The sequence below is a fragment of the Musca vetustissima genome, unplaced genomic scaffold, assembly GCF_032173495.1.
Source record: "Musca vetustissima isolate MV318-11 ecotype Yass unplaced genomic scaffold, APGP_CSIRO_Mvet_v1 utg704, whole genome shotgun sequence".
Taxonomy (NCBI): Eukaryota; Metazoa; Arthropoda; class Insecta; order Diptera; family Muscidae; genus Musca; species Musca vetustissima.
The window spans coordinates 1757817-1769953 of record NW_026876336.1 but is presented as its reverse complement, the minus strand read 5'-3'; the positions used below and the strand labels follow the sequence as shown (position 1 = coordinate 1769953).

Sequence of the window (12137 nt, the reverse complement as noted above, 5' to 3'; positions counted from 1 at the left end):
TTCGCGAGTTCAGCAGAATGATGACAACGAACTCTTAATTTCATGATAATGTGTTATTATTAACAAATAACAATAAACAACACATACATATGTATATAAAATATTTAAAACAAAAAACTTTGAGTCTCCCACGGATTATGTGTTGTACCTATTGCACATAATCCGTGTATATATGTACGTATGCATGTATATACACAGGTATATATTTATTAATTTCGATTAAAAATCTTAGTGCGTATTAAATTAACTAGTCGCTATGTACATGCATACATATGTCTATAATTTTCTTAGAATAATTAGTACTTCTTTCTAGTTTAATGCTGTCGTTCGATATTATTATGATAATTTGACTGTTTTTAAACATTATTGACTGTCACTTGACGCCATATTTATTACAACAATTACTTAGCATTTATCCTTTAAGTCATTTACTCCCTAAACACTAAATAGTTATTCCAAGATGGATTGGAAATATGTACATGTATGAATATGTTTTACATATGGTCTATTACCGTACTGCAATTTTAAAGGATGTACGAATTTTTACGATTATGAGCGTCCCTCAATTAATATACACATAGTACTGAGCCATTTTATTTTACTTACTAGTTTTAATTTGAACCTAAACATTTGCAACGATAAAAACAGAGCACAGATACTCGCATGTGTGTTTTGACGAGAGTTCGAAAAGTCTTGGTTTATATAAAACAAAATAATTTACAACACATTCAACTCTTTAAAGTACTTTATTAGCATATTGAATTCAGAAAATACTGATTGTAGTTAATCAAATTTATAAATTCGCCAATTTCTGCTTGATAGCCATGTCGAACTATTTTATTGCCCAAATATATGGTGTATTTAATTAACTTGTTGAAGTCAATTTCATCGTTCACTAATTTCTCGTATCGGGAATGTGTGAAGGATTCTTCGCCAGGTTTCAGTTTGAACTCCCTAGATTTCAGGTTGCTGCGAACGAATGATACAAACATGTACATATACCTTTGAAAACATAAATCAAAGACGATACTAACTTGTAAAAACGTATAGAGATTTTAAAGACATTGTCTATTGCATTGTAGAACTCCGCACTCCTTTTGTTCAGCATGCACAAGAACAGTATGCGCTTTATGTATATGGTATGCTTCCGGTATATGTCTTCGATTGTCTTTGCCGCAACAAGTTCGTCCTTGAAGGTTTTCCAGGAGGCTTGCAAGGCATTGGATGTTATATGATTTTGCAAATGTACAACAAAGTGATAAAATTTATGTCGTATCAGCTGAACATGTCTGTACTGGGGTGATCTTAATATGCTTTTTCCATGTTGTTTGACGTTTTCTTTAAGAATTTGATAGCTCCTCTCCAAAATCCAACTTATTCGTCGGACGCGCACAAGGTATTTAAAAATGTTGGCATACTGTTCCAGTGTTTCTGGGTTCAAAATGAGGTTTAGTGGCCAGTTTATGCGATAACTAAGGCTGAGATTGTTTAAAACATCCGGTGATGAGAGTTCGAATTTCTCGGGAACGTCACTAACAATAAAAGACAAATTCTCCGCATTTGTATCCTTCCCTACAAAAAAGAATAGAATATTAATTTTATATCTGAACTTCCTTAAATGGACCGACACAACCTACCGGTTATACTTGCGCCCAGAGCTGTGTCCAAAATCGAATGTAATATCTGATAATTCAACAATTTTTCCGGCTTCGCTCCTGTCTCCAACTTGCCTATAATTCCATCGCATATTATAGAACCGAATTCTCCATCCATCATGAAAAAGTAGTTGCGCAAGCTGCGAAAGTGGTCCAGCACCTTCAATTCGTGCAGAAACATGCGCATAACTTCATTATTTATCAATTCCAAATGAGTACTCATTGGAATTATGACCGACTTCTGTAGAAACTCGGTTAAAAATTCGGTTAGGGCAGAGTCTTTTCTCAACTGCGTAGAGTTATGCGTAAATGTATTCAGGCGCATGAAGAGACTCGATGTACCGCATTTAAAGTTTGTTGCAATCAATTCTTCGCATCGTTTGTACGGATCCTTATAATTGGGTTCGACGGATGGACCTCCATCCCCGTTTTCTAGCTTAATACCATTGCTAGCAAAATGGCTCCCTTCTGATTTATTTTGTTGACGATGGAGTGGCTTAAAATCATCAGGAAACATAAACCCTTGCTTGGCCATAACACCAGCCGTATTCAAGGCACATTCAGGCGTCGACTCGTAACATGTATTCGCAGTGTATTGTGATGCTTGAGGAGGTTCTGTGTTTACTACTGTTAAATCGGTCTTACGATCATTTGTGTTTGTTCCTGTCATAGTCTCAGAGCAGAAATTTCCATTGCATTTATCAGCCTCTCCGTCACTTAAACCATATGCTGGTAAATTATATTCATCCGATGCAGTTGACATGGGTGTTAGAGGTGAGTCCGTGGAAATATTCACAACTGAGCTGGATCTTTTAATTTGTAAATTACCGGTGATGATATTGTATTCACTTTCCAAAACCTTCTTTCTATTTTTAGCCAGATCGCTATTTAAATCAAGATACATTAGTGAACGGTTATCCAATGTACTTTTATTCAACTCGCTGAACAAGTCATTGTGCATCATGCGTCGACGATTACGCTGCAACTCGGATAAGGTATCTTTCTCTACATTCAGATTTATGTCTGGTAGCAATAAGTTCTTAGGATCACTACTTTGAAATCCGAACTCTTCTGTCAAGACTCGTAGCTTATTGGTCTCAGCATCACTTAGCGGTCTCGCATTTCCCACTGCATTAATGAAATCCCAAAGAAATATGCAAACTATATAAATTACTTTGTGAAAAATACTTACAGACGCCCGCAACAGAAGTACTTTCAAAATTTACACAGCATTCAACATGTGTACCCGACATTGCTTTCAGACGATTTTGCTGCAATATATTAGCCGGTTGATCAGGTAATTCGTTGGCGTTTATTAAATCGGACGCGCTGCGTTCTATGTCGACATCAGTGGCATTAGATTTGCCCTCATTAAGTACTGGTATCATTGTGTCGCGTCCATTTGTTTCGTTTTCATTCGCTTTCCTTGCGATTTGCAGTTCATCCTCATTACCCTTGAACTTATCTACGAAGTCGTCTGATATGCATTCCTCATATTCCGACGTTTGCTCATCATCGCCGAAACAAGATTCAAATTCGGTTCCAGCTGTACTTACCGGAGTTCGAGGAGAAGGCTGGAACATACATCCGGTTGGGATCACTAAAGATAATTTGGAGTTAGTTTCTTTGCCCGGGACCTTCTCGACCAACATATTGTGCAATTCATGATAGTACTCAATACGTTTGCGAAGATTAATGTTATCTGTTTCTAGGCGACGCTGCTCAACCTTCTCTGCTTCGCGCATACACTTGAGCTCATTCTCCACATTCGCCTTGCGTTCAAGAATTTTGCGTCTCCGGGCATCTTGCAGTTGAGTTGATAGCTCTTCGAGAAGTTTCTTCTTCCGTTCAGCTGCAGCCTGGGCCATATCGTTTTGTTCGTCGTTCCATCGCTCTATATTCGCGCGGGATCTCTCTAGCATGCGTTGAAAAAATTGTCGTTTTGCCTCCTTTCTTGTCTCGAAGACTTCGCTTATTGATATTGGACTCGAACAAAGTTTACAAGCATTGTCGAAATAGGATTTGCAAGTCTCTTCCAAGCTCTCTATCTCCTTAATTGAAAGGCACACCGATATGGGCGGATATTCCAATTCAAACAGGGGGTGCTACTCAAGACAAGGTTTGTGTGGAATGCGAGTAAGAAATCAGAAATTGTATACTGGCGATTATTATACTTACGTTTGGGGCATACGCCTTTAGTAGCATAGTGTATTTGCCACATTGCAGTATTTGATCCTCAAAATTTTGAAAGAAATCAGGTACAACTTCTCTACGGACAGAATAAGCTTTGTCATAGAAATATTTCGTGTTTTCTCTATAGTGGTCCACAAATGTTACAAAAAGCTCATTACAGGGATCATCAAGCAGACCATAGTAGATCCATTTTTGCAGGTGTCTAAAATTGCGTTTAAACATTTAAATTGGTATCGTTTATCTCTTCATGTTTATACTTGCTTGAAGTAAACGTGACAACACTTCTTCAATAAATAAATAAGGACAGCGATTAAGTCATTCTCTGTCAAACGCATTATTTCTCTGTACAAATAACCAAGGAACTGAGATCCCATTGGAGGTTTTACATTGGGATCGACTATGACAAAATATATATATATAATTAACAACTCTCAGTATGAATAGACTTTTTATGTATGTGCACATACCTTTCGGATGAATCGCCAATGTGTAAGAAAGACAAATTATTTGTTTCATAATTTTTTTGATACGCTGGTGGAAGCCTACTAAATGCTTATCGTCGTACCCAAAAACGAATTGACGAAAAGTCATTAAATATTCGTCGATAGCACCGCACAAGGCCTATGATGAATATAATTAGTGCAATTGATGCAGGGAAATTTTCATACCTGTCTGCATTACCTTGAACATGAATCCTTCGAACATAAGTTTGTAGTCTCTCTTCATAATCATGGTCTGTAGTCTTTTATAACACGTTCCACATTCCATGAATTCTACCACTAAATTTTTAATTGTTGCCGGCAGTACACCTTCGATAGTAATGTAGGGTTCCATATAGAACACGATTAGCTCGTCGTGATGAAATGTATCCGATTGTAAGCCGACTGCAAGACAAAAAGTCTTACGCTAGTTGAACGCCTACAACAAATTAATATGCAACAAGTACCTGTTAACAATTTCAAATCGGCGATAAAACATTTCTCATCTAGAACTTTTGCAGGGGCTGGTTTATTATTGGCCTTTGTTATATAACTCTGCAATAACAGTGTAACACTGGTATCACCAACAAAAGGTCTCAAACATGATATGCCGAAACATCCTAGTCCTTCCCAATTCCAAGAGAAAATATGGTACTCTTTTTCATTGTCGGAAGCTTCATAACCTATATCGTGGAGCATTGACTCTGGTCTCTTTTTTGACTTAAAACGTTTTTTGTGTTGAAAAATTGTTTCCGGGAATAATCGCAAAGAAGATGTATTAATGCGCAATGCAGATCCCAACAAGCGTTTTGTCATACCCGTGAAAGTAACTTCAGACACATCACCATCACAAATCATTGTATGTGAGTTAGTAAATTTGTCATTCATGGCCATTAGTTTGTCTCTTTCACCTTCGAACACGAACTGCGGCAAGTACGGATTGTCCGGGGATTTCAGTTCTCGAATACCCTTGAAGAATCTTGGTTTTGGATTCATAATATCGTAATCGCTAAACCCGGGATAATGTTTATTATTGATGGAACTAGCATGTAGGGTAAAACTGCCAGGTATCAGTAAAGGCTGAGGAGTGGTATTGGTCTGAAAACGAACATGTTAAGTGTAAAACGTACTTTGGATTTATGATCAAATCGCTTACTATTTCGGGTTCGTCATGTACATCCGTTTTAAGAGCCAAAAGCAACTGCACTACATATTTACCTGGTCCCACGTTGAAATAGGGCTCTCCTCTAATGTCTTCCAATTGCTTCTCAAACTCCGATGACTTTACATTATTTGGACGAGAGCTGATTTTGGTTGAAAACATCTGCATCTCGAGCGCCCGTTGGGACTCAAACTCCTCCTCCCGTTCATTGCTCGACAAGAGGATATTGAATGCCAATGCCTTCAGCTTTTTAACGCAATGTTGATCTACGTCGATAGCTACTTCCTCTTGATGCAGTATGGATGAACATAGTTTTTTTAATAAATAATTAACACTGTCTCTATTTGCTTCTAAGTCGTGCATTTTCACATATCCTTTGAGGACCCTTTGAGTTTCATCATTCCAATGAAATTAATGTACCCCGAGATGATATCCCAACTTTGATATGCTTCTGAAATGATTTTAATTTGTTATCTAGCGTACTCGCAAAACGTACGGTTTACAAAATGTATGTTTATTTATTACTCGTAAGTAGATGTAGGCCTAAAACTATAACATTTAGTTAATTGAATTTTACATTTTCGTACTTTTTGTTCACACCGACGACAATATTTTTCTACCCTACTTTCAATTTACTGGAGTCCAACGACACTTGTATTGGGACAAGTAAAGTATCGATAAATAACAAAAGAAAATTGCAAACTAAATTATTAGTTTTGGCGAAAAACTTACTTTAGATTAGGGATAATTAAATCGACTTTCGACTAATCGACTTTTTGTGTTGAAAAATTTAAAAGTCGAAGTGGACTTTTGATCTTTGAGGAAATTCGATTTTCTTCATAAATACTTGATTTTATTAGCAAAAAGCCAAAATTACACATTTATCAAATTTGGTAGCCCTTAGCGTGGTTTTATATTTGCCGGGATCGGGATCGGTGTTGAGAGTCTCTCTCTCTCTCAGTGGTAAATTGTGAATTGTGTTGGAAAACATTGCCACAGGTAGGAACAAAAAAGTACGAAAAGGTACCTAAAATTATACTTCAAATGATAATAAATCATAATTATCGAGAAATATTGGCCAATATTTATACCAGTTGTTTGCATAAATAATATATGTTATAATTTAAGCGTAAAGGTATTCACGAATAATAAAAAAATATAATTTTTGTTTTGGTACGTTTATGTCAATTCGTACCTTTTGTGAACAAAAAGTACGCTTGTTACAAAATTAAAAATAGCGCAACTCTAATTACTCTCTCAAGAGAGAGAAACTCTCAACACCGATCCCGATCCCGACAAATATAAAACCACACTTAGCGACTACTTTATTTTTGTCGTTAAGTTACCGAATATTTTCATTAAGCAAATACAAATTTGCTGTTATCGGTTATCGCCGGTAATTCTGTTGTAAAACAGTTACAAAATCGCACCACAGGTTTGACAAAATCGAAAGATTGAAAATTCGACTTTAAGTGCTAGTGTGTAGCACTTGTTTGATAGTGTGGCCTCTCATGTTTGTCATTTATCAAGCAACGACAAAACTATTAATGTTTGTTGGATTTTGGGCAGTGGTAAAAATCAAAAAATCTTAAAGTGTACTTTTGCGATCGACTAAGTAGTCCTAAGACAAGTTCGATGTCGAGAATAACGTTAAGTTCGAACACAGTACTTTGATTGTATTTGTACTCTCACAAAACACCCACGGGCGCCTGTTGAAGACTGCTTTAGACTATAGTAATCCCCTAATTATATACAAATTTTCACTATAACGTTAAGTTCGAACACAGTACTTTGATTGTATTTGTACTCTCACAAAGCACCCACGGGCGCCTGTTGAAGACTGCTTTAGACTATAGTAATCCCCTAATTATATACAAATTTTCACTATAACCTGCTCATTATACATTGTCCATAGAGGGTCAGATGAGTGCTCCCCCCCCCTCTCCCCTAAATGTGCTGAGTAGAACTATTTACAATGTTATAATCAATACACGAAATCGTTTTTGAATGTAATATTTATTAAATAGGTAGTATAATATTTAAAATCAATGGTCATGTTACGAAGTGTAAATACACATGTACATTCAAACAATTCATATAACTATATGTATGGCCCATGTCTTTCTTTTATAATCCAAATACGATCTATAACTTCTCCGTTTTTGTCATCCGAAACTTGTTCGAAATATATGTGCGTTTCATTAAATATTTTCATTCGGGTATAGCCAAAGTCCTGAAAGGAAATGTTTTTTTTATTTTCAGAAAGGGCCAATTTAGTATGAGCATGTAGTCTACCTGGCTGTGAAATGCGCTCCAATTCGGTATTTTTTTGAAGAACGGTTCTCGGCCCTCCTTATTGCCGGCGGCACCCGTTATAATATGAACAGGTGCCTTGGGATTATGGTACGGTGCCAATGAGGAACCATTGTAAATTGTATAGTTGTATAGAGGCCATGTCCGTTCGTAGCAATGTTCATGGGCCCATAATTCGACATCGACGCCATATTTATAGAATAATTCTTCTAAACCAAAGCCACCTAAAATTGGTAGTCCCCGTCGTACTACAGTGTTGTGATGGGAGCAATCGTCCCCGTTGTCATTGCTGCAATACATTGGACGATGACCAAATGTTACTATCCATGGACGTTTCGCTCGATTTTCAGGTAACGACGCAATCCTTAAATCCTCCTCAAGCCACTGGTATTGAAACACCAATGGTTTTAGACCAAGCTGTAGGAAATAGTAAACCTCTGTAGAAAATCCAATAAAATGTATTGGACCCATATCGAAACTGTAAAATAGATTTTCATGCTCGCTTCCAGGCATACCAAAACGTGCCTTGTAGTTTGAAAAATTGCTACGAATTTGCAAACAATATAACAATTAAATGCGTAGCATAAGTAACATGAAAACATACTATGCTTCTTCGTGATTTCCTGGCACGACCATGTATGGAACATACGCTGATATCGATTCTATCTGGCGCATAAACTCGTCGCCTACCGCTCCGTCAGCAGAATGCATGTCATAGGCGAAGTCTCCCACGTGTAAAATGGCATCAATACCACCCATTTGAATTTCTTCTTGTAGTCGTGGCAGCGACTGGGCATTCTCATTGCCCATGTCTCCATAGATTACCAAACTGGGGGACCATTCGTCCTGTTTGGGTGGTGTTTTAAACCAATAGATTGCTGACCAACCCAACGAACTGCCGCAATGGTATATATATCGTGTATTTTCCTTCAGCTTGTGTAGTGTTACCTGTCAAATTTGAATACGTTAAATCGCAGCCGGCATTGAAAATATTTCGTACTTACTCTATGGATATATTGTGTCCTTTTTGCTTTACCGCCATCAGTGAACTTGGTGGGTCCATTCTTGTTTTTTGCAATGTTTGTTAAATTTCCGACGCCATATTTGCAAGTGGAAGTCGTAGTGTTGTCTCGAGTTGACCAGGTAACTACATAGTCGTAAGTACTATCTATAAGAGAATTACGTTATATGTCACAAATATTTATTAAAATGTGCATAAAAGAAGCAGAGGAAGTCAGCGATGGTAATTATGATAAATACGAACTTAGGATATATTTTAGAAAAACAGTTTATTCACATTTATAAAAACAAGAATTTGATTTAATCACAAATTTCAGTAAAAACCATACGATAGCACAATCTACTTGTGTATTCACATATCAGTGTAGGACCCGTGCTTGTCTTTTATAATCCAGAAGGAATCGATGATATCTCCATCCTTGTCGTCAGAAACTTGTTCAAAATACAGATGGGTTGCGTTATAGGCCTTCATGCGCGTATATCCATAATCCTACATGAAATGAAGATATTAGTGAAAAGCAACGTTTTTTTTTTGACTGACTCGTGACATACATTACTGTGGAAGGCATTCCACTCGGGCAGTTCCTTTGAAAAGGGTTCCCGGTTTTCATTGCAGCCTGCAGAGCCAGTGATTATTTGAATAGGGGCTTTGGCATTGGTGTACGGATTTTGAGCCGAACCGTTGTAAACCTTAAAATCATAAATTGGCCACAACCTGGTGTAGAAATGTTCGTGAGCAAAGAATTCCACATCAACGCCATATTTGTAGAACATGTCTTCTAGGCCGAACATTTTCACAATGGGCAAGCCTTGACGAATGTACGTCTCCAGATTTTCATTGCAGTCATACTCCTTGTCATCGCTGCAATACATGGGTCTATGGCCGTAGGTAATTACCCATGGACGCTTGGCTCTATTTTCCGGTTTATTCGCTTCCTTTAAGTCATTCTCCAACCATTCGTATTGTTTCGTTAGCAACTTGTAGCCGTAGTTGAGGAAATAGTATACCTCAGTGGAGAAGGAAACAAAGTGAACCGGTCCCAAATTGAAACTGTACCATAAGCTGTCATGGCCTCCAGGCATACTGAATCTCGTTTTGTAATTAGAGAAGTTGCTGAAATTAAAATGATACAATGTCGGTGACAATGTGACAATGTTGCTACGGTATATATTACTATTTCTCTTCGTGGTTGCCCGGGCAAACCATGTACGGTACGTAGGCGGCTATGGTCTCGATTTGGCGCATAAACGCATCCCCCACCTCTGCATTGTCTGTGTCCATATCGTAAGCAAAGTCCCCGACATGAATGATGGCATCGTACATTCCTCTTTGTGTGTCCTGTTGTAATCGAGACAGAGATTGTGCGTTTTCGTTTCCCATATCTCCGTATATGGCCAGGGATGGTGACCAACTCTCGCCCGACGGCGGAACAACGAAGGAATATGTGGCCGACCAACCTTCATCGCTGCCACAATTGTATACATAGCGTGTTTTCGGTTTAAGCCCGCTGATAGCAACTTTGTGAATGTACTGACTGGAGCTCTTCGGCCCACCGTCCACAAAAAGTACCGAAGATCCCTCTGCCTTTTTAATTGTTTTTGAGTTCCTGAAGTTGTCGCCGTAAAACACAATCGACTTGCTTGTGGCATTCCGTGTGGACCATGTTACGACTATATCATTCAATGTCTCTGAAATTTACAATTATATACACATACATGCATTTTAAAACTTTTCAATGCGCCAATGTCTTTTATTAAAACCCGTTACACATATTCAAATATAAATAATTGCCGAACTCTCTTATCAACAATGACCCGAATGCAGAACTACTACTAATAACAAAGAACTTCGCTAAAAAATAAGCGATAAGTTAAAAAATCCCGCGACTGGTTTCGAACAATAGAAAATAAAATGGTGTTTCCCTTGAATGGCGACACACTAAATTCATTACGTACCTCCGAAGGACAGATGAATCTGCTCCGGTTGAAAAAACACAGCAGTGGCGTCAACATCCTGTTGTGTCGTGATGTGAAATACATTAAACACAAGGAGGACACAGAAAAACGGCAATATTATCATTCTAACAAACGAAATGGTTCTAACAAACTGATTCAACTTCTTTGTTTTATACTGAACCGACCGCAATTGAAAACGTTCCAATAGCAGAGAAATAGCGGTGTTTTACACTTATTGGGATTGGTGTTGAGAGTTTCTCTCTTGAGAGAGTAATTAGAATTGCGCTATTTTTAATTTGTAACAAGCTTACTTTTTGTTCACAAAAGGTACGAATTGACATAAACGTACCAAAACAAAAATTAGATTTTTTATTATTCGTAAATACATTTACGCTTAAATTACAACATATATTATTTATGCAAATAACTGGTATAAATATTGGCTAATATTTCTCGATAATTATGATTTATTATCATTTGAAGTAGAATTTTAGGTACCATACACAATTTACCAATGGGAGAGAAACTCTCAACACCAATCCCAATCCCGATAAGTGTAAAACCCAGCATTGAGAAAAGAGAATGTCTAGAACGACCATTGTTTGCGAAGTCGGTGTGATGCACACGGTCGAGAAATGCAAATGTTTGGAAGGAGAAATGGCAGGAGACTTGATGATGCGTCTAGGCGTTTGTAGCTGTACTTTTAATTATTAGGTATGTTCCAGCATTTTTTTAGTTAATTTTTTGTTGTCAGTTTTTATACTGAATTCTATAAATACATTTATGGGGTAACACTAATGTCAATTTTATTTATATATACAATAAAAATATGGGCCGTCAAAGTTCAACATAATTAAAATTGAATATAAAATAGTTTTCTGAATAATCCATTTTAAACAAGTAATAAAAAATTGTTATTGGCTTGTATTTTTTTAACAATTGTGTTTGAGTTTTTCCGCTTTTAGGGTTTGCGATCCTATGGATGCAAGTCAAGCGGTGCCAGGGTGTACTCCATGAGTTTATTTTTCTTAAACAATTAAGTTTTTTGTAGGGAGAATCCAGCAGCTGATTGACATTTCTCCATGCCTCTTTCTAAACAATGATATTGAGATGTTATGCACCATCCTCATTCGTAAACAATATGGGTTTCGGTCATTTTGCTTCGAGTTCATTTTTATCACATGTTTTCTCCTTTCTCATTCTATTCGTTGCATGTGGAACGTATTTGAATTAGATCGGTTTATTCAGTAATCCACGTGTTGTGTTTGTTGGTGGGGTATCAGAAGTCGCCCAGAAAAAAATTCTGAGTCTGCGTTTTTAACAATTGTATAAAGTTTCCCTTGACCATTGTTATACGGA

The 12137-nt window shown here is 37.2% G+C and overlaps 2 protein-coding genes and 1 pseudogene across 2 annotated transcripts; all 3 read right to left on the bottom strand.

Moving 5' to 3' along the window:
* Positions 1-749: 749 nt before the first annotated feature.
* On the bottom strand, positions 750-5852 carry LOC133320902 (uncharacterized). Its single transcript, XM_061530012.1, has 10 exons — positions 5484-5852; positions 4795-5425; positions 4530-4732; positions 4316-4469; positions 4110-4245; positions 3834-4050; positions 2848-3760; positions 1638-2783; positions 1035-1572; positions 750-969 (listed from the first exon to the last, which is right to left on the bottom strand). Exons 1-10 carry the CDS (start codon positions 5850-5852, stop codon positions 750-752), a joined length of 4527 nt encoding a protein of 1508 aa, XP_061385996.1.
* A 1621-nt stretch (positions 5853-7473) lies between these two features.
* On the bottom strand, positions 7474-9149 carry LOC133320901 (acid phosphatase type 7-like; annotated as a pseudogene).
* Positions 9150-9174: 25 nt separating this feature from the next.
* On the bottom strand, positions 9175-10902 carry LOC133320900 (acid phosphatase type 7-like). The gene is made up of 4 exons (XM_061530011.1): positions 10779-10902; positions 9998-10511; positions 9375-9936; positions 9175-9312 (listed from the first exon to the last, which is right to left on the bottom strand). Exons 1-4 carry the CDS (start codon positions 10900-10902, stop codon positions 9175-9177), a joined length of 1338 nt encoding a protein of 445 aa, XP_061385995.1.
* Positions 10903-12137: the final 1235 nt, after the last annotated feature.